The sequence below is a fragment of the Aptenodytes patagonicus genome, chromosome 1 (assembly GCF_965638725.1).
Source record: "Aptenodytes patagonicus chromosome 1, bAptPat1.pri.cur, whole genome shotgun sequence".
Classification (NCBI taxonomy): Eukaryota; Metazoa; Chordata; class Aves; order Sphenisciformes; family Spheniscidae; genus Aptenodytes; species Aptenodytes patagonicus.
The window spans coordinates 224,019,527-224,042,086 of NC_134949.1; the positions used below are offsets into that span (position 1 = coordinate 224,019,527).

General features: G+C 44.3%; 2 protein-coding genes across 2 annotated transcripts in view; one reads left to right on the top strand and one right to left on the bottom strand.

Annotated features, from left to right (window-relative positions):
• Positions 1 to 991: 991 nt before the first annotated feature.
• On the bottom strand, positions 992 to 13,153 carry AAMDC (adipogenesis associated Mth938 domain containing). Its single transcript, XM_076328448.1, has 4 exons — positions 13,109 to 13,153; positions 9,218 to 9,368; positions 5,132 to 5,227; positions 992 to 4,363 (listed from the first exon to the last, which is right to left on the bottom strand). Exons 2-4 carry the CDS (start codon positions 9,347 to 9,349, stop codon positions 4,223 to 4,225), a joined length of 369 nt encoding a protein of 122 aa, XP_076184563.1. The 5' UTR covers positions 9,350 to 9,368; positions 13,109 to 13,153; the 3' UTR covers positions 992 to 4,222.
• Positions 13,154 to 13,503: 350 nt separating this feature from the next.
• The window catches only part of RSF1 (remodeling and spacing factor 1), a 65,042-nt gene continuing 55,985 nt past the window's right edge, over positions 13,504 to 22,560 (top strand). The window contains exon 1 of the mRNA XM_076328449.1: positions 13,504 to 13,715. Within this exon, the coding sequence (XP_076184564.1) occupies positions 13,520 to 13,715 (196 nt within the window). The 5' untranslated portion in view covers positions 13,504 to 13,519. The remainder of the gene's footprint in view (positions 13,716 to 22,560) is intronic.

The following is a 22,560-nucleotide window of genomic DNA, read 5'->3' on the forward strand; positions in this document are numbered from 1 at the left end:
CACTGCCACTCTCTTGCGGCTATTCTCTACCCTCTCCCTTACTACTGAATATGTATTTGCTTTTGTGGGTTTTTTTTTTTGGTTGTGGTTTGTTTTTGTTTTGTTTTGTTTTAAACTGCTTACCTTGATCTCCAATTTATTTTAGCTTACTTTCTCTTTTAAGTGCATTTTCACACCATGTTCCAACACACAGGAAATCTGAAAGGAAATTTGTATCAGAGGTAAGTATTCCAAGATTTTGTTGTAGTTGTTTAAATCTAGATGTTGACTTTTTCCTCCCACCCCCCAGGTTTGAGACATTTAGGCTTTTCTGCTCTCCAAAATACTGGAGTTCATGCTCTCCATGGAACTCCAGGACTTTGTGTCATCTCAGAAGCATCTCTACCCGTTCACCGGTTGTCCTTTAATTTTGGCTAAAAGTGTGGGATTTCTGCACCGCAATAGCCTAAAAGATTGATCTTAGAATGAAAAGAAAACCAAAAAACTCATGCACAAAGATAATTTGCATCCTTCATCTCTGTTGAAGAGGGAACAGAGGCCTTCAGATCACAGTCGCCCAAGTAGGGGGAGGTTCTGTTCTCGCAGATGTTTGCAAGCGTAGGACCATGGTGCCAGCACCGAGCTGCAGGGAGACCGAGCAATCTAGAAGCAAGGACAAATAATTTGCTCAAAATTCATTGTTCAAACACCCCCCACCTCCGCATTTTACCTCCTCGTTAGATGTAAGGGAAGAAAGCGGGTCAAGAATCTGGCAGAGAGAAGAAAAGGCTGAACTCACATGAAAGGGGCGTAGCTTGGTGGTTTGAAAAATGTGTTGTCGTGTTGACCGTTAACTCTTCAGATTTAATTATACATGGCATCTGTGTGCGGGGGAAGCCTAGCTCTGAATGCTGTTAATGTGAAATTCATAATCAGATTGCTCAAGTCCATTGAAATTCATGAGGCCAATTCTTAGAACTCCGAAAGTAAGTAATGCAATTATCAAGTCAAGAACGCTTAAAACACTGCGTAAATGTATTTGGAACAAAGTTGAAGATTATGAGATATTAACTCAAACCTGCTGTGGCTTTCACATATCTTATTCTAAAAAGTACAGAAAAACTAAGTGGGCGGGTAGAGTCACTGCAAAAAGTACAAAGAAGGTTCTTCGGGAGACGAAAGAACGGGGCACGCATTTAAATCAGGACCATATGACATCATCTTGGGTTCCAGCTCACGGAGATGGGTTTCCTCTGGATTCCTGTCTCGCTTGTCTGAGTTCTCAAATCTTTTGACCCAGTCAGAGGCACAATCATTATTTTCATCTTATTTCACGTGCGTCTTCCAGTTTATTCTTAGTAGCAGGCTCTAGGAATGCGGGAGCAGGCTGCCTTTTTACTTGACAATTTGCGAATGCAGTATTAGTGGGACTTCAAAATAAAGTTTGAAGGCTCGTAGATGCTAGGCTTCGCACAAATGCTGCCTGATGCCCCTTGAAAATGCTGGGCGCGTTGCGTTCGGTGTGCCTGTAAGCCTTTTTACGGCCCGCTCCTCCTGGCTGCCAGCTCCCGCATGCTGCTTGACAAAGATAAGGGCTGGGGACCGACCCGCTCAGCGGCGGAGCAGCTGGGGTGGAATCTTCCTGGCACCCAGCCCAGCCGCGGCTCTGCCTTAGCGAGAGCGTCAGGGTGGGAGTTCACTGCCTACTGGGAGATCGGTTTCCTGGTGGGAGGCAGAGAAGCGGCGTACGCGAGAAAGCCGGCCCCATAAAAGTGCATTCCCACGACTTGGGCGATGAGCCCGTCATTTTAAGAAATTATTTACGGCTCTAGCTGAAAGCGGCGATTTAATAAAGATACCGTTTTGAGCTCTGTTTGGATTTTTCGCTGAATCGGTCCTAGCTGTTTCCACCATGTAGCAAAGCAATTTCAGGCACCGAGAAGGAAATTGGGCTTTCAGTGACTGGAGCAGCCCAAGTGGAGCAGATGCTTTTGTGGGAGCTGACAAAGCTGACGCAGGAAGCTGTGACGAGAGCAGTAATAGAAGATACAGATGGAAAAGACTTGCAGCAGATTATCTCCTTGTTGACACCGAAATTTTGTACCGACGGTAGCAAACCGTAGCAGTTTACCTTTAAAAAGGGAAATCCGTTTCTTTGCACGCTGCAGCTCCCCGTTTTAGAAGTGGAATGTTCTGTATCCTACCGGTTGCCGAATGAAAGGAACAATTAAGAGGCTGCAGCACAAAGCCGGGCAGGGCGCACCTCTGAAAGTCACCTGGCAGCGCTAAACGGGCCGTGCTCCTCTCATGCGTTGGGGGAGGACAAAACAGGTAGCACCAGTGTGAGGAGCCCACGGTATTTTTCTCAAATGCAGGACCTGGACCGAGCGGTTTTGTTGAATGTGGCTTCATCATTAATATGCCACATCATTAATACAAAAATATAAAAATAAAAAAAGGAAAAAAAACCCTGGAGGTGAAAGATTAGGTGTTTGCTCAACTTCTCCTAACAGTGTAACACGCATACTGCAGTACTTAAAAAACTGGAATTGTCCTCTCAGTAAAAGCCTTACAAAGCCTCTTCCTATTTAAGGCTGCCTTGAGGCCCAAAAGCTCATGAAATAATGCAAATACGTGACTGCGATCAAGAGAGTCGAACCACCTCCGCTATAAGATAACAACATTTAGTGCAAAAAGTCTTCACGCCCTGCGGACCGGTAGGAACTGGTTCTACTGGCGTTCCCTTGGGATGCCTACGGTCTTCCGGGTCAGTGGTTCACCTTCTACTTCACACCGTGCGAGTTATTCAGAACAATGTCATGGCAGTTACGACGAGCATTATACCGGCTGCTGTGTCAGAGAACGCAGACGCAGCTGGAAAGGCAGTTCTTGCCCGTTTAGAGAAGATGTTGCCTCAAATATAGCTACACTAATAGAAAATATTGCTGTAATCAGGAGATGGCAAGATAAAACTTCCCAAGTCCTCGCTTTCCCTTTGCTTTTACACCACGTATTTTATCAGATAAAAGGTTTTAAAGGATTACTAGAGCAAATAAACACAAAAAGAACATAGTATTTTGCGAAGGGTTATTCTTGGGTCTTGGGAAAGTCAGCGCGTTCCCGTACCCATCTAAGCCTCTCTGCTACTACTTGGACGGCTCGAAGTGCCTCAGGGCTTATGTGTCATCTTTGTACTTTCATTAATAGACACAGACTTAATATGCACAGATCAAGAATTAGCGAGCCTGGTGGGGAAAAAAGATCTACAGCAGGTAACTTGTAACATTAATAGAAGCAATTAAGAGAACTTTTTAAATTTTCAGTGTAATAACGTGCTTGTTGGCACACCGCTGGAACCATCAGATGACGACGACCAGTAAGAATTCTCACATCCATCCCCAGCTTGCGAGCAGCACCTTGCTAGCAGCAATTTAGACTGATTTCCTAAAGATCGACATTTTATGTCGCAAACTCTAGTTTTGTGACAAATATTTCTGACGATTTTAAGCGCGTAGGGACTTTTGAATAGATCTGTATTCCACAACTCAATCCTCACAATTCACAATTAATAGGAAAATTCTTTAAGGCCCAGATGTTATGTTTATTCCCTGTAGACATTTTTTTTTTCCTTTTTCCAGGTTCAATGTAAAATTTAAAAGTGCTAAATTATCTGATGTTCCTGAATCATCACAAAGAGATCTGCACAGCCAATATCCTGACTGAAGTCGGCAGCAGGAGGCAAAGTTGTATGTTCTGGGTTCGCTTTTTAATTTATTTCCTTTTTAACTTATTTATACAGTGGTGGTAAAGCGCTTCTTTACCGCCGCTTCGTGTCTACCACTTGATTGTACTCGTCAGCTATCTTACGGCTGCATTCCAATAGCCAATAATGGAATTTTGGGACATTTCCCAATAAAAGTATTCAAAACCTAGTATCTTAATTTAGCCAACAGCTGAAAAGTTCAGTAACCAGAATACGGACAGTCTTCAGAGGAAGATTAGGTCAATCTCAAGGATGTATGGCAATGGTTCTGTAATTAACTGATTTCATTAACAGGCTCCTTTTTGTGAGCACTCCATTTGTTTAAATCCTGAACTAATAAACTGCCCTTGCATTTTAGATGGTCAGTGCACAAATGCTTTGGCACGTAAGTCCACACTCTGTTGACTGTAATTTGATTCAGCGGAGAGGCGTGTCCGTGATTTGGCTGGGGTCAAGGAAGGCGGAATGAGCTGTAACGCTTCAGCAGGTTGAATGGAAGACTCCCCCCACTTTGACACCCTGAGCAGCCAGGGCATTGTACTCCTCCACAGCCTTCTCTGTTTGCAAGACCAACACATCAATCCCGTTTTTCTTCAGGTAGTCCACAGTAGATGGTGGAACCTCCAAAGAGAAAAGGAAATGGGAAGAGCAAGTATTAGATTCTTTTCCCCCCCTCACACTGTAAGGCTTGAAGAAAAACAGGTGCTGACGGCATTTGTTAGTAGATGCACTTAAGTAACTGATAGTACCCAAACTGATAATATGCTCAGATACTTCTAGGACTGATACATAGTTTTTTTCTCTTCAGTAAAGCTACTTTTATATACACACCTCCCATCTCTCCTTAACACGGTTTAACAGGCAGCCCTTTCTTACAAAAGGAATAGAATTGGAGCTAAAGGTAATTAATCTAAAGAAGGTGTTACTTACCTCACTGAAAAGCTAAAGAATTGCTTCTCATGAAGTGAAGCTCAGCACTTCTGAGCTTTCTGTAGCTAGTTTATCTGCTGAAATGACACCCTGCCAGCATTAGTAACAAAAACACCTAATTATCAAAGTATTTACAGCAGGCTAGAGGGTGAGTTCATAACCTATTCTAAGAGGGGGAACTTAATGACATTGTGAAAAATTCTCCTTGTTTAAATTACTCCTGTAGCAGAACGTAAGCCTGTTCACTGCTTGGCATTGACACCAACAGAGAGGAGCGTACATGATGTTTCTTTCAGGAGGAGAGTGACTCCTGGCAGGAGCACAGTCATGCTAATTCAGCATCCTGAATTTTTTCCCTCTTAGGAAAGCATCATAGGTTCCCCCCCACGCACACACTAATCAGAGGGGGAGGGAAAACAGCCAGTTCTAGTTTATGTTTATCACAGAACAAAAACCTACCTGCAAAGCCTCACTCATGCCACGACCAATCACCACAGTTTTAACACCCTTCCTGACGACTTCTTCAAGGTCAGCTGGTTGCACTCCTGGAGAATGCTAAGTGTCAGGGGAAGAAAATAATAGTCTGTGTACTGACAGCGTCAACCAGGAAAGCTTCGTCTATATGTTTTGAAACTGTCCACGGAGCAGCAGGGTAAATTAGCAGTACCAAAATGTAACACAACACTCTTTTCTGCATACACACAGTAGGTAACATTGGTAGTGAAAAAAGGCATTTTATATGCAGATGAAGGATGATAGTTAATCAATTGATGGCAATATTATCACTTTATTAAACGGTTAAAAATAAAAAGATGCATTACACCTTTCTAAAACATTTATATCTAACAACTAGCATTTTATAAATATTAAAAGTTAAAGTGAAATCAATAAATTGCAACCTATCGCCCTTTGTTTTCAAATGAACAAAACCTTTTTGTAATAAAGATTGTGGCAAGACGAAGTTCACTCTAATTACAAAGAGCTCCTCAAATAATTAAAATGATTAAATTCTTTTCTTGTTTACTTTGCAAATCTCATTTACCAAAGAGGACTGAAACATATTGGTTAGCTTCATTTCAATTAACAGTTTCAACTTCTGCACTATTCTTAATTTTGAGAAAGGAATATTTGAAAGCAAACTCCTCAAAGAAGAAAAGAAGAGCTTTAACAGCATGTTGACTGAGTTTTTGAAGAAGTACACCCATTTACTACTAGTACGCTTTAAACATATGAATCCACAAATACGCCTGTAATGTTAATGTAAAGCACTGTGTCAGACTAATTCTCCTCCTGGATTCAATTTCTGTGTATCTCTGCATGGCCAAGAGTAAGATACTGTACAACCTGTGGCCACAGTTTGGCCCCTCAATGGTGTGCATTTTTTTTAAACCATAAATAATACTATTTGCCCCCTCCCCCCCTTTTTTTTGGTAGGATTCTTAAATTCTTTTAGAGGACTGAGATGAGTTTCTCACTTGAAGTAGGCAACACCGTGGTGGACTCCTGGAGAATGTTATTTTTATGGAGATGCCCATATATCTTTATCCCCTATACTTCCAGAAAATACTACATTCTTCCAATGAATTAAGGTCAAAGCACCAGCTTAACAACTGGTTTCTGTTGTTCCATTGTTAGTGAGCTTTACTCTTTGATGTCCTTGGGTCCTCTGCTATTCTTTTTCCCCTGCCCAAGTCGTCAGCAGCTGATGCTGCAGCCTCTCACAAGGTGTCGGAGTTCTCTTCTCAGCCCTGTCAATGCAGAACAGAGCAAGCAAGACTTTTCAAGCTGAAACGAGCACATGAGCTCCTGAAGTTACAGGTGAGGGAGACCTTCCATGGTAGAGTGCCACTTCCAATGAGTGGATTAAATTTATCCCACCAGAAAGTCTTTAGCCTGGCTGGTATCTGGAATTTCAGCAACAGAGATTGTCCACCTTTACGGTTCTCCAAATTGTGTTCCCCTTAGTCCATTTACATTTGATATCCACACCTGGAATGCGGAGGTCACTTCAGCAGGCAGAGCTTCCTCAGACCGAATCACCGCAAGTACATGTTTATGACAGAACAGGTAATGCTTTGCCTTTGGGGATTTTAAAGCAGACTCAAAACTTAGACAAAAAGAACTGGTACGGTTTACTGCAATTACAATAATTAGATCGCTGGGGAAGGTTTGCTGTCTCCTGAGACATCTCAAGTACTCCTGAGACATTAAAGCCATGGAATAAAAGGATTTTCTTCGGTTACACAAGACACGCTGATGCGGGGGCTTCCACATGTTTCACAGGAAACTAGTGTCATTAAAGGAAACATGTAACACGACGTAATCACTGTATCATTGCTGATTTGACAGCTGGAGGGAAAGAGAAAGGGCAGCGGAATTTCTTGCCTGTTTTGTGCTCCGGTCTTCCTTTCAGGATTCCTACTTCTCTTCTCCCGTTAGCAGATGGCACTGAAATCCAGCCAGCCAGGGAGGCTGCCTTTCATCCCCAAGGGTTAAGGCCATAAGAACTATTAGTACTTAGTTACAGAACCTTGCAGAGCCAGTTATACAATTTTCCCGATGAAAGAATTACGTACTAGAGAGCAGTCTGATAGCAGAGAAGGAAAGGAAGCAATTTATTTCCAACTAGAGTGTGGGACATGACCAGCGCTGCTTGTTTCCCAAACTTCAGCTCCACCTACCCCCAGGAAAAACATGCTCAAAGAAAGCAGACACACTGTAGTCCACCATGAGGAAACACACAGAAAATGCATCTGGTGAATCCTGCTGTTTCCAGTGCTGATGGGATTAACTTTTTTATAGTTCTTCTAGAGTTGGAGATGCAGTCTAGAAAAGCTTAGTTCTATTCTCACATTTGTCGCTTGCTATTCATTTTTAAACCAAATCACCTAACTCCTCATAGCTGCAAGGGGGATAGAACCGACCTAAAGCAGGAGCTTTACAAGTAACCTATAGAATAAGGCAAAACATAAATAGGTATTTTTTTACTTCCTGAGGATATAAAAAGGATGCCAGAAAACCTACCTCTCCAAATAACCCAACCTTTTTCTTTTTTTCCCCCCTCTGATTTTAATTTAACATAGACTCGTTTTTCTTGTTTCAGTTGGAGGACTCCTCTAAGCACTTTTATGGACTTAAAGCTTTTATCTGTCACCTGAAGATATCCCTTGTTAGAAACTTTAAAAGGAAAGCACAGCCTCCTAAATGCTAGTGGGTGGTTATAACGTGAAACCAAAGTTTTCAAGTGGTCGGAATGAATATCAAAATGTGATTGAGCTGGGAACTAGTTGGGAACTTTTCAGCTACTGTATCTGTTCTGCTTCTCCCATCATACGTGCGTATAAACCAGGAAAACAGTACTGTCAGACAAACCAAAAGCGACTCTCACCGCACAACGCCCCCCCCCCCGAACAGCCAGTGAAAACTTCATTTTTTATAATCAGACCATAAATGAAATGCATTTAAAAAGGTTACATACACAGCTATCTTTCTCTCTGCAAGGTACGGGTATCTTTGCATGACAGCACTACCTTTCTCTTGGCGTTATATACTCTGTATAAACTGACCTCTGACAGCTTAAAAAACCTCTGTTCCCCCACAGATTATAGATGAAGTTCCAAAACAAAAGGTTCTGCCCTTCAATTGTGCCAAAATGAATTCAACAGTCCTCTGTGTGGACACAGCTGCAGGTGCTGGGTCCAAGGCCTGATCACTATGCAGTTCTTTTGTGCTTTAACTTTCACTTAGAAAGTATGGTTTGGCCATACAGCTATTCTAGTGCAAGCCCTAATACGGGGAGAATTATCATCGAGTTCCTAATGCAACAGACATTATGCTGCTTCTAAATCTGGAACGTCAATACTATTCCATGTACTTTTATACGATTCTATCAGCATTCACAGATAAAGTTTAAAAATTGTGAGGGCAAGTACTTAGTATATGGCTACCAAGAGAAGTCATTGGGTGGTTAGCTAGACTGTGAGCTTTTCACGGAGAAACTAGTGCATATGACACTGTATCTGCATATTTTTCCTCTGAAACAAGTACAAGGGACCCCAAGGAAAAGGATGTAAACTAAACCACATGCGTTGCTGTCTTCCAAACACATAAGGTCAGTTACTGACGATTTCTTTTAACTGCCCATAAATTTTTTTCCTATCTCACTCAAGACAACTTTTGTTTACACAGCCTGAAAAGAGGTTGTTACCAGCATCTGAGCGACAATGGCGCTCTTAATCAAACGCAGAATGCCGTTTGAGAGCTCTAAGGTGTGTGAGAGCGGTCTGGTCGGGGTAGCTGTGAGGACTGGTGACAACAGTCGTTACACCCTGTCACCTGTAGGACGTTCCGTGTCTGCAGTCCTCTGACCTCTCCGCACAGTCACTTCTGAAACATACACTCCGTTCTTACCAGGGAAAGTCTAACGATTAGATGAAAGCAAAAGGCAGCCTGCTGAATTTCTGGCTGGAACTTTAACAACTCTTCTCTGGACCACTCTCAGAGTCCTGCTTAAAATGCAGGATGGATCGTAAACAGCAAACTTACATTGGTCCCAGTTTCTCGCCAATCCCAGGTTCGGCTTCCTCCCGGCCATACTTTGCAGTCCTTATACGTTGTAGAGCAGCCTTTCACCTTCATCTGACCCCAAGAAAGGGAAGCAATTTCAGGGGAAGACATCACAAAGTTGAAGCAAAGTCTGGAAAAAGGATATTTAATACATAACATCAGGCTAACATATGCAGCACGTTAATAAAAACGGAAAATTCTGTCCTTGCCCCAAGGAGCTGGGAAGGAAACGCTGTTGCAGACTTTATCCACGTGATTTTGTGACAACAGAACTGAACTGAGGATCGGCAGATTTGTTGAATTACCAGTCCTCTTGGGGATTTTGTGCAGGATTTGGGGCAAATCATTTTACATGCTAAATCTGTACAAGTATTGGGTGCTCAACTTTTAAAACTATCAACAGGGATCAGGTCCCAGAATATCCTCTCGTATCTGGGTTTTAATCTTCGCCCTAAAACCTACAATGAAGATGACAATAATTTCCTAAAATATCTGAGAGAGACACTGTTTCTTCGGCCCTCTAAACCACATTGGCATGTATCGGTTTATTAATTTAAGACAGCAAATGAGGTTAATAAAAATCCCAAACAAACCAACCCAACAGAAAAGCTGTCAACAAGACAATGGCACTGCCATATTGCTTCAGCAAACAAGACTTTCAGGGACCTAAAGGGGTCAAGCCTTCTTCCCCTAGTCACTCCTTACAGAGGCCAAGTCTCCCTGTGTAATGTCGCAGGACATAAGCACCCAAATAACATCTTTTCTAATGTTGACCTCAGTCTCATTGTTTCAACTTAAAACCAGCATTTCTAATCCTTTCTATTGTGGACAAGGAGAACAGCTTAATCTTTTCCATCATCTTTTGTTTTCCTGAGGACTTAACTCTCAGTCTGTTTTCCCTTCTTTTAGATTAAATAAACTTCACTTCCCTTCAGTCATGTTTTCTAAATCTCTGCTTATTTTCCCCTTTTTCCCTGGCAGCCAACAACTGGCATGCCCCTTTCTTTGATGTCTGTTGCCTGAAACTAGACAGAGTGCTCCAGCTGAGGCCTTATCAGCGCTGCTACAGACCAGCCGCTTTTTGGTATTATTAACCCTAGTAATTTTTAGATCTGCTATCACGGTCACAGCTGGGCATCAGCAGGGCAGGGACTCTGCCTCAGAAAGTACCGCCTCACCGCACCATGAAAGCTCACGCCCTCTTCACAGTCCTTCATGTTACTGCAGTCTGATCGCTGGTGTGATTCTGGCACTCGATGGCAAGATAGGAATCACACAGCAATACCCTGGAAACGTGTTAGACTAGCGTGGCAGTCAACTGACGCGTCTCAAGGGCAGAGTCACCTTTCTGCCCTTCCAGTTCAGAAGGAAGATGGTCTGAAACCCGCATATTGAAGAAAGCTGGTTGTTTCTGCGATAGAGGGAGCTCTGCTCTTCTGCCGATCCAGAAAACCTCAGTGGCAGATCCTTCCAGATACACAGTTTCTCACCCTTTGCTTTTTAATTGTTCAAATTCACCGGGAAAAAAAAAATCAATCACAGGAACCCTGGTGGCATGAATTAAAGAAAGAGTGCTCACAAAAGAGAAATCTTTGCATTACCAGGCTTCCAGTCCTCCTGGAAGCCTCCCTTTCTGTCTTGCACGTGCTACAGCAAACCAGAGTATGGCCAGACAGGACATGCTCTTCTCGGATTGCCAGGAGCAGAGCTCAGTATCCCGCTTCAAACGTCGCATGAAGTAAAAATTGCGTTACTTTGGATTCGGCATAGGGCTGAGCCTGCCAGAGGTGCTTCTTCCACAGAATAGCGGGGCGATTCTTTTCTTTCTTGCTCCTTTGTCACGTTAGCGGCACATGTGCCCTGCCAAACAGGAAGCCCGGCAAGCAGCTACAGGGGAGCGAAACTTGCCTGGATTCGTATATTCTAGATTCCCTCATTATATATCCGCAACGCAATGGATTCAAACAAAGGTTCGTAAGACTATTTTTCCAAAAATCTGCTTGAAGGGAGATTATAGCAGAAGAAATAACCAGCAGTAGTCCCAACAGAATGAAATCACGCCTCAACCAAAGAGTAAAGGCTGAATAAACCACCCAGAACCTGGCTCTGAACAATGAAAATAATTTTTGCCTGTGCTAGTTTTGAGAGGAAGCGGCAGAATTAGACCTGGAGGTTAGACGGAGGTGAATGAACAATAAAATGATTAGGAAGATCAGATTTCCCAATCCAAATAGTATTACAAGGCTGGGACTGTGCAATCAAACAGGCACAAACTGCAAACGGGAGAGCAAGGGTTCCACATGATCTTTTCCAAACAGCACAAAAGTAAGTAAATAGCAGAAAGGAAGAAACAAAACTTAAAAGCCATAAATGAAAATCTGTAATCGAAAACTAGTTCCCATAATACTGCCAGAGAATATCAGTAAGGTCCGGTTATTTGAATTAATAAGAATACCTTAAAATGGAGTAAGAATGAACTTTTCAACAGGAACTTTGGACATTCTTGATGCAGGGCACGGTCCAATCACCAATCAGCAAGGAGTAGGAAAATATTTCCCCAACAAATGAGCTGTTTTTTTAATTATTCACCATGACAAATGTACAGTACCAAAATATACGGTACCACTTAAGATCAAAAGAGACCATGAACTGTACGACTCACAAGTATAACCTAAAATAGCAATTTCTGTATATCGCAGTAGTCCAAACACAAAGAGACGAGAAGGAGAAATGGTTCAGGAATCTATAGGCAAAGTTATGAGAGTTTAAAAACATGGGAAACAGAGGAAGCAGAAGAGTTTACAAGGAGGCAAAATCCAAGTGTATGCAAGGAGCCTATATGGAAAGAAAGAAACAAAGCCGTGGCTAAGGATGGCAGAAGAAAAAAATAGCCGAGGATGAAACAGAAGAAACCCGAGACTGAAGTGCAGTCGGGCAAGCAGGTGGATTTTAAAATTGCCAGCACACCTGCCTTCCGTGAAGGTAAGTGTTGTTTCAGAGTGGCACCCACCAGCAACAAATAGAATAAAGAAGGTGAACGAGAGCAGCGCACCAGAGAATATTTTATTGAGACCGCAGAAGGTAAGAATGTTTCATAAAATCCAAGGCACAACCTGAGATCAAAGAGGATAAAGGTGAAAAGAGTAAATTGGCGTATGTCAAGTTTCAGGCAGAATAACTCCTCTAAGGTATGGAAAGACAACGGACGTAGCTCTCCAGCACTGCCTGGGAACAGGGTCAACGGGTGAAGGTGGGCGACTTCCCTGCGGGCGATGCAATTTCAGAAGCGATACAGCGGCTAGAAAAAGCAGTTCAGGATTTAAAAACTGACAGCAGAAAGGCAAGTAGAAAGGACAGGCTAAGTTTAAACGAACTGGGTAGGGAGGGGGCAGATGTCAGGTTTAAGAACGAAGAAAACATTTTTTTGGGAACTCGGTAACCTAGTTTTGCAGGGGAGCTGAGGAAGGCGAATTATCGGGGGAGGTCACGGAGGGCGGGGTGCTCCTAAGAGGTGAGGGGGAAGAACAGCATTTTAAAGCCAAGGCGGGGGGAAGGAAGGAGGAGAGGACAGGGAACGGAGAGAAGCGTCGGGGGGGGGGGCAGGAGCCTGGATGCAGTGGGCGGGCGGCGCAGCTCTTGAAACCCCCCCGAATCAAGGCCCTGCGTGACGCGCCCCAAGGCCCCGCCGCCCCACGCCTCTCTCCCCCGCCGGGAGGGAAGCGGCCCGCTCCACGAAGCGCCTCCCCGTCCGCGGGGCCGGGAGGGGAGCCGAGCCGAGCCGAGCCGCCCTCCCCTCTCTCCTTCCCTCCCTCCCGCCGCTTCCCCTCACGCCGCGGGGATCCGTTACGACCGTTACGCGCCCGCACTCACCGCCCCGCGCGCGACCCCCGCCCCGCCGCCTGCGACCTCCACCTGTCCCGCGGGGGGGGGGGGTGGGTGGGGGGGGAGGGGGCGCGGAAGGGGAGGGAACGCCCGCTGCCCCTTCATTGGCCAGCGCTACCTGCCGGCCCCGCCCCTCCGCACGCTTCGATTGGCCAGGCCGGCGGCCTATCCCCCGCCCCGTCATAAATCGCCCCGCCCCGCCCAACCGCCGCTCCGCCTTGTTTTCATTCCCTTCGCCGCACGAGGCGGAGGGCTGTCGCCTCGCGCCGCTCTAGCTGCCACCGCCCCCCCCCCGCCCCGCCCCGCCGTTGCATTGTGGGATAGTGGCGGCGCGGCTCGGCAGCGCCCCCTCCCTCCCCCCGCCCCCTCCCCAGCTCCTTCTCCATCCTCAGGTCCAAGATGGCGGCGGCGGCTCCTCCGGCTCCATCTCCGCCTCCCCCTCCTCCGGCAGGCCCGTGCTGCCCGGGCTCGTGGCCTAACTTCGCCGTCGTCTGCTCCTTCCTCGAGCGTTACGGGGCCTTGCTGGACCTGCCCGAGCTGCCCTTCCCCGAGCTGGAGCGCGTCCTGCAGCCGCCGCAGGAGCCCGGAGACCAGGGTGAGCGGCCCGGATACCTCCCCCCCCCCCCCTTTCCCCCGTACGGCCGGCTGAGGGGGGCCGCGGTGCGGGGGGCGGAGGGGGGGCCGGGGCTATTCCCCCGCCGCCTCCTCCCGGCCCCGGGGGTGGAGCGCGCTGAGGGAGAGGAGGGGCCTGGGATTCCCGGAGCGGCGCTCCGGGGGGAGGGGAACCCTCTCCCCCCCTCAGCACGGCCCTTCTTTTTTTAGGGGGGAGCAGCTGTTTGTGTGTGTGTGGGAGCTGCCTCTCCCCACGGTGGAGCACGGGAAGGAGGTGGAGGACCTCCCCCCCCCCGTCCTCCCCCCTCTCAGTGCCGGCTGTGACCCCCCTCCCCCCCCCGCCCCGTTTCTCTGGCTTTGCTCCCGAGCTCTGTGCGGGTGGGACTCCTGCAGAAAAGGGGATAAGCTGAAATAACTATTTTTGTTCAGCCTGGCGCTGGCAGTGGGTCTCTTCCATCTCCTCCCCTCCCCCCAGCTTGGGGGTCGCTTCCCCCCCCCGCCATATACGTGTCTGTTTTTGCTTCTCCCTTGAAACAAGAAGGGGACACACGCACGCACACACAAGGCAATGTCCTGATCCTCTTTCACCCCCCCGCCTCCTTTCCCTTCGGTGTATGTGGGGTGAGGAATTGGGGGGGGAGGGGGGGGGGAGCACAGAGAAGCCCTGATCCCTCCCCACGGCTGCTGTTGTAGGCCATCTCCTCCCCACAAACACAGACAGCCATTGTGTGCCATCTCCATCCCTCTCTTCTCCTCCCCCTCACCCCCTCTTGTAGTTGGGGAGGGGGGTGATAAGCTGGCTGCTTGCTCCTTCCCCGCCGCCACCTGAGCTGTGCGAGGTGGAGGGATGGGTTATGCACGCCACTGTTTTCTTTCAAGCTGCTCCTCCTCTCCTCTCTCTCCAGTAGCAGATTTGGTTGCCAGACTCTCTAATTCCTGCTCCGTGCGATGGATGTGGGAGGGCCCGGGCCAAGAGAGCGGCCTGGGGAGGGCTGTGTGGGGGCGGCGGTAGGAATATAGAGGGGAAGGTGCTTGTTGCTCTTGGTCTCTTGTCTCTATTATTGGTTTGGTTGTTGCCTCTGCACTCTTGCCACATAGGGAGACCGTGGAGCTCACGGCGCATGCTCGGCAAGGCCCCATAGAAACTTCCTGCTGCTGGAGAAGCCCCAGCTCAGGGCAGCTTTTGGTCCAACAGCCCCTGCTTTTCCCCCAAAATGCACTCGCTCTCACCTTCCCCCCCACCCAACCCACCCTGTATGGGGGTGTGTGTGTGTTTAAATTGGCGTGTAGGTACTTCCTCATATAAAGGAAGTTGCTTTTTGCAAAGTGCCGACGTCCTATCTGTGAGTTCACAACAGCCGCTGCTGAAATATAATCAGATAAGGTTAATGTACTGTCTCCTCATGTTGTCCAGTGCCTAATCAATACGAAAAAGACAGGTGAGATCCGCTAGCTTCTAAAACCAGCGTTAACTTTCTGGAAAATAGGTATTTATATTCAATTCCCCAGCACTCTTGTAATTCTTATGTTATATAAAGGACTCATTAGAAGAAACATTGTTTTGTTAAACTGTTGCAAAACTTATTCATAAAAACCGCCAACACATGTAAAAGTTTGAATTTTTAATGAAAATATTCCTTTTAAAGTGATGTCTGTAAAGAAAACTAATGCTCTTACTGCGTGACACAATGTAAGTGGGTGTGCAAGAGTAATTTTCTTGTGTGAACCGCAGAAGAAATTAAAATGAAAGCATGAGATAGTGACCTGGGCTTTAAGTATATGCATTTGATTAAAAAAAAAAAAAATTCCTGATGACTTTAATTGCATGACTGGAAAGGGGTTTATCAATAGGACAGTGATTACTGCAAAACGCTTTTCTAAAAGGGTTTCGAATGACTTGCGTTATGGAGTTTGCCTTATGGGTTGATTTGATACTTGCCAAATTTTTAAACTTTTCTCTGTATTGCCCTTCCTGTTTGGCAGGGGACAGGTTATTCTCACTGTTTTAGAACAGCTTTAGCTTCTGGAAATGTAATCTCTAAATTACTTAGGTGGGTTTTTTTTGCTTGTGTCTGGTGTAGATGATGTATTTGCTTGCATTTTCTCATCTCTAAGAAAGAAAGTGTGGAGGTGTGAAAAACAAACTTAGGTGATTCTTGACACTTTGTATGATGACTTGTGTGATGGGTTTTCTTCTCCTTTAATACAACCAACTCGTTGGGTTTGGTGTGTGGTGCCGGTAGCTGTTACCTGGTATATTTTATGCTTTTGGAAAAACAGTTGCAGTGACTAGATTTCTCTGCATGATTTTTACTTCGATTAGTCCCCAAAGTGGTGTTTTTAAGGGTACAAGTCATAAAGTTGCTAAACATCGCTTGAAAGCTGAAGTGGTCCTTTTTTTTCTGAACATCTGTTATTTACCAACTGTATGGAGTTTTCCTTGGATAGCAAAAGGGATTTTGATTTCAGTTATATACAGTTAGTTTCACTTTGATACCAGCATTGCTTGGCAGTGGATTTGCATTGACAGTAATACATAAAATCTAAGCAAATAGCTACAAAACCTCAAAGTGATGTGGTTTTTTTTTTCTGAACTTCTTAGAATCTGGACTGAGTTTTAAATCTCAACTGCCAGGTAAAGGTTATTTGGAACTCCTCTCCATATTCATTTTGCAATCAAGGAAGGAAATCAATAGTTTGGGGTTTTTGTTGATTACCTTTAACACTGTTTTGATGCTCAGCAGTTTCAAAAGCGGTTTTGTTTTTTTAAAAACATGGCCTATATTGTCTTGTCTGAAGAGTTACTCTTGGAAGATGCCAGTAGAAGTTATCTTCTTTATATTAGGAGCCTTGAGGAGAACTAGGAGCTCAAGTTTGAATGTTGTTCAGTAGTTGTATAAGTCATATTTTCTTTCCTGTTAATAATTAGAACAAAGAGCTTGTTCATTATTAAGGAAACAAGGTATAACCTTCCCTTACAGACAGGGATGCTGCATGGGTGCTGAGCAGAGGCTGACAGCTAGGATGCTATCAAATATTTCTTAGAGATTTTAGATTTTTGTGAATGCTCAGACAGCACTTGAACTTTGCCATATTACCTCTCCTACGTGAGAATTTCGAGACAAATAGTAATGACAGCAGTGCTTGAGTATGAATAGTTTTCCTTAGTAGTCTGACTAGTTTAGATATCAAACTAACCTGTATTAGTAGTGGGATGGATGTTTTAACTGTGTGTTCACAGGTATAGTCTTGTCTTAAAATGCACAAAGCAATTTAAAAATGTTCTTTGGGATTTGGTGGGTAATGTTAATCATGCTTGAACAGGAAAATGAGAATGCGTGGTGTTGATTTTGCCCATCACTATTGAATGGTGGGATAAACTGGTAGCCGTGGAAATAGTCTAGTTCTTAGGAAGGCTGTGCAGTAAAATAGCTTAACTTTTCCTGCTGGTGGTTCATTTGGAAATTGCAACTCTTCAAACAAAGTAATGAGACCTGTGGTTATCTGGTGAAGATTTTATTTTATGAAGAATTATTATCTTCCCTTTGGTTATCCTTGCTTTATGTACAATGTTGTGACTTGGGTTGCAATTGTGACAATCTTAAACTTCTTTGGAAAGAATAAAGTTGAGTGTCTGTCAAGATGGTGACAGTGTTAACTCACAAAATTTGCTAGCTGATATGTCTCAAAAAGTAAATTGTTTCTTGTAGGAGTTGTTAAAAAGCAACCCAATATATGATTTTAACTGGAACTTCTGAGGGCTGGGAGATGTCATTACCCCTGTATTACTGTACTTCTAGATGCAAAACTAAGGTAACAATACAGATTGTCCTATAGTGTGCCGCGGTACCGTATCTCTTTTGCCTCTGCTTGCTTCCAAAGGCAAAATTGTGCAAACTGGAACAAATCATCACAGGAAACCAATACTTGTTCTCCTTGTTCTAACAAATATATGCTCTCTTTTTTTACTAAGAGTTTTGCTTGTTACAGAAGAGCAGTTGCAAATTTAAATATTAAATGTATATGATAGAGGGGAGCAAGAGCTATGTCTGTATTTAGGGCTGTGTTTAAGGAACCATGATATCAAATCACCACCTCCTTTGTGTCGGTAAATAGCTTGAGAATCGGTATAAATGTTAATTAAGCACTTGGTCTCTTGTGAATGAAAATATTAGTAGAATGTTAGCTTGCACAACAGAGATCTAATTTTACACATGACTACGCAAAATGCTTGCTGGTTTGCCAGGTTCCCTAGTGTGTGAATGGGAGAACCTCTCCCGGAGGTGAATGGCATCTTCCGAAGTGTGTTAGGCTGTGTTAGCTCATCAATTTTTGCAGGCTTTTCTTAGCAGTATGGGGTTTGATTTGTTCTTGATTGAAATGGTAACAAGTATGCATGCTTTGCATATTCTTTTAGCAAAATAGCAAACTTGCATCAAAACCTTGCCGGCAATGATCGTGCTAAGGGTGGTCTTGAAAACGGCAAGTGTGTTTTGGTGTGTGGATTTCCAGTCTGAGGCACTTGTCTGTATTCTCAGCGCAGCTCAAACTTCTTTATCTCCTTTGACTCTTGACCATCACCCTGACCCAGATTGACCCAGCCTGGAAGTTTGTCCCTTAATTATAGCATGAATGTGTTGCATTTGTTGGGAGTTTGATAATAAAAACACTCTTCGCATGTTGGCTCAGGTTTAAGAGGTGTAAAGAAAGACATGATGAGATGCAGATGCCTGCTAGTAGGCCCATTTTTGTAAATCTTTTCTCCCCTTCCCCCTTTCTGTCTTTATAATGAGAACTGAGATTAGCGGCAGGTAGGTTGTAGAAAACCTGTGCAAGCCATTTATAGTTTCTTTAGTTTTTTTCAGTAGAGAATACCTGATACTACATTGTAGAATTGAAAAAAACCATATAGTTTTTGGAGCTGCCATGCTTCAAAGCAGTAAGTTATCTTTTATGCTGCTCTATTTTTTTCTCAATCTTCTAGACACGTAACATCTTTTCCCTTTTCAAATGAATTTGGATGCTGAAGTCATTTGTTTCAATGGGTTATGTCAGGTTTTTTTATTGTCATTCCAATACCTCTGGAAAGCTTTACAGCATTAAGCTTAAGGGTTCTTACCGTTCTCTGAAGAAATTAACAATTAATGTTGACTTAAATTGCTGTTGAATATTTGTATGGGAGAAATGTACCTGAAGCTTTGTAGCTGTTTAATATAGCAAGCAAAAGCCAACCATACCTAATGACAAGAGTTTGACAGACTTCAAGCTCAAGATTATGTAAGTTCCTAATAAAGAGGGTAGTGAAGCAGAGTGGTCTGTTAATGTGACTGATTTTCCTCATATTAAGGTTTGATATCAAGCATGTTTGTGTACTATTGATCAGAAGTTACAGGGTTTGATGTGACTTTTAGGTAAAGTCACGTTGCAGTAACCTGTAATATCCACAGTAGATTGGCAAGTATTAAAAGTAGGCGATAAATCTGATATGGAAGTACTATCAAACACTATTTCACTTAAAATTTAATAATTGATACTGTGCTTGAGATTTATTAACTGGTTTCAGTGCAGAAAGATTAATTCATGTGGTGTCCTCTTCTGGAAACGAGCAAGTTCTGACATCTGATGTCGGTAGTGTCTGTAATGCTGGAGGGGTGGAGTGTTTTCACACACTATATAATGCTGAATCTTCTTCATTAAACATATTAAGTGTGTGGATATATCGATATTACAAGCTTGCTTCTGCTGTGAAGCTGTATCAGCTAGTCAGAGGTAACACTCTTCATCTGCTCTGCAGGTCTGAGTGTTCATATCTTATCGCACCCTTTCCTTTAGGAGTAAGAAATTTAACTGCTGTTCTGAATCAGTCAAGTAATCATCACCTGAATGCAGGCTGAACTTACTTGTGTATATGTGGAATAGAAGTAGATCATTGCTTTCCTGCTGCACCTAGGGGCTGAACCAAAACATTTATGTCAAAGCCATTAATCCACCACCTGTTAGTAAAATGCAGTATTTTTAACTTGGCAACAAACTACTGGAGAATAAAAGCGTATCCAGTAAACTTTAGAACATGGTGTATTACTTGTTTCTTTTTTGAGTACGATGGAAGTTCTACACCTCTAATGTTTCTAGTCATTAAATTAACTGATTTGTTGAAGGTAGACTCCAGTGGCTTGGAGCTGAAATTCTCAAACAGCGTAACAGGGTTAAATTCTGAGAAAGTAAGTAGCAGGGGTAATCATTCTTGTACCGATTTAATGGCAAGTAAGTCTCTAATGCAGAATAAACTCCTCTTCTCTACACTTCAGTCACTTTAGATTAATATGACTTTAAGGCCAGCGTGCCTTATCCACATGCTTTCCAGTGCTTTAAGAAGTGAATTAAGTTTACCTTGGAATTAATTATCACATAATAGAGTATGGATGCATATCTTTGTTTTAACTATTCCTATTTCAACAGTTTTTCCATGGCGAGACTTCATGTCTTTACATGCGTTGAGCTGGCATGTCAGCTTACCTGAGTGTGCTCCCGTACTTAGGCTGGGAATGCCAGTTTTAACTAGACTCCACATCATCTTACGATCCTATGCAGAAGGCAGGAAAACCCTGTACTTCTGGGGAGACAAGCAGTTCGGTTTCTTTCCAGTAACTCTGCCCATCTGAAAGAGATGACAGAATGCCATGTGGAATGGAAAAAAGGAACTCGGGGTGCTGCTCTCCAGGCACAGATGTGCCGTGGCAGGGCATTCGAGGCCCCCTGCCAAAGCTCAGCCCTCCTAGGGATTATGCAGGTTCTGTTGGAGCATGTGCCTCCATTGAGGAAGGGCGGTACGCTTTTGGTAGGCGGCTTTGTTGAATTCCAGCACACTTTTGATGGTACAGAACTGGAGGAAAAACTTCTGACATTACTTCCAAGTCACAGTCTTAAGGCTTATTTCAGGACAAGTGTGTAAGATCAGGGAATGCCGGTGAAAATTTTTCTGGCCAGTGCAAGATGGTGTTTACTGAAAGAAGCTGTATTGTGGTGTATCTGTAACAGAGAACTTAATAAACATCAAAGTGAGTTGTGTGTGACACCACCATCACATGTAAGCTGGAAGTTATGTTTTGTCCAGCACTCCATCAGCGCTGTACCTTGTCCTTGGCCCTGGCCAACTCCAGAGGCCTGCAGAAGCTGTAAGAGCTTCTTGGAGTACTCTCCCTGCATCCGTGTTTGTAGCTCAGGGGCTTCCTGAACTTTCTACACCTACCGTGAATGCAACTTTTTTCTCTTGTTTGGGATTACTTCAAGCTAGTATTGTCTAGTGTAAGAACAGTTAGCAGATATATGCATGCAATTATTAGTGCCTCCTGCCTGGTGTACACACTTCTGAGCCCATCCCAAAGCTGACATTTAGATTAGCTTGTTTATGGCCTGTACTAAACTGAGAAGCTCATGGGAACTTCTGGAAAACTCAGTGTTGTTGATACGAAGATTAAAACAGAGTAACTATCTGTGGTGTTTCTGTGCTCTTCTGTAGCTGATAGATTGCATCCCTCAGGCAAAAGCTGGTAGATTTGGGTGGGGGGAGGAAGACAACCTGCTTTGACTTGGTAATATTATCCTACTGGAGGCAGAGGACAATGGCAGAAAGACTTCCTCTGTGTGGGGTGAAGGAGAGGACAGGAGCTACTGAAGGACTGAACTGGCAAGAAGGGGCAGATGATGGGAAGATGATGAATAAACATCCTGCTGAAGAATACTGTGGCTATGTGCTCACTGCTGCCTCAAAGCCAGTTGTCTTGCAGTTCTTTGAAAGCATCCATTTTAACATCAAGATTTCCCTCTGGGCCATACAACACTTCTTAGCAGTACAGCTGTGTTCCTCCGGGTTTATGGCAGTTGGAGTTGATGGAGATGTTCAGGACTTCATGTAGATCTGCCACAGTTGGGACAAGTGTCCTCTGGTATCCTCACAGGCCAACCTCTGCTGTGCTCCTCTGGGAGGAAATGCAGGTGTGCAGCTGGTGAGAGCGCTGAAGCATTCCAGTAGTGTCTCCTGATGCAGAGAGTCTGCACCGGTGTACTGCAGAGATCACCCATCCCGTGGTGGGGAAGCTGCCAGGCTGCCTGCCTGGGGAGCAGCAGTGGGGAGCGCCTCCCCTTGCGCTGCAGGCTCTCTTCATCGTTCCCTACTTGGGCACCCGTGCTGGGGCAGAGTAATGCATCGATGGCTTTGGCTGTGGGGTTCAATAAAATCGTCTGGTTGGTTCTGAATGTTAAAATCATTGAGAAATAATAAAACTCCTACAAAGGTGTGTATATATTTTTTTTTGGTTTCCTCCAGCCTTGCAGTAAGAGCATAGTTTGTTCCAGTTGTGGAGTAGCAAGGTCTGAGGCTGTTCATAACACGAAGATGATCTTTCCACCCTATTTCATTACCCTTTCTCCTCTCTCCCCTTCTCCCCAAATCAATGAACTCTCCTTTGTTTCAGTTGTTCTACAAACCTCAGCAAACACTTTAGCATTAAGTATTTCTTAGTAGCCTCTAGCATTTGTCAGTCTCATATATGCAGTTTGCCGTCAGCCTGGTACAGTTATTGCTCTTCCCCAAGAGCCAAACAAAGCTCTTAAAGCTCAAGTGGTGGAGAATTTCTCAGAACTACAGTAGAAATTGTGACCCTGTTGATGTCTGTAATGGTCTGGGGAAAACAAACAATTTCTTAAAGTGAAGGAAGGCCTATTTCTAAAGATTCCTGTGTTTCAGCAGCTGTGCTTTAGTATTAGATTGCTTCCCATTATGATCATTTAGATCTTGTAGTATGTTGGAGAAAAGCGCTGCTTACCCT

What these genes read in the sequence shown, in the direction of transcription:
- AAMDC (XM_076328448.1), bottom strand. Translation starts at nt 9,349, where the DNA reads ATGTCTTCCCCTGAAATTGCTTCCCTTTCTTGGGGTCAGATGAAGGTG. An exon ending in GGCGAGAAACTGGGACCAAT is followed by an intron (nt 5,228 to 9,217) that starts GTAAGTTTGCTG and finishes CCTGACACTTAG; the next exon opens with CATTCTCCAGGAGTGCAACC. An exon ending in GCATGAGTGAGGCTTTGCAG is followed by an intron (nt 4,364 to 5,131) that starts GTAGGTTTTTGT and finishes TTCTCTTTGGAG; the next exon opens with GTTCCACCATCTACTGTGGA.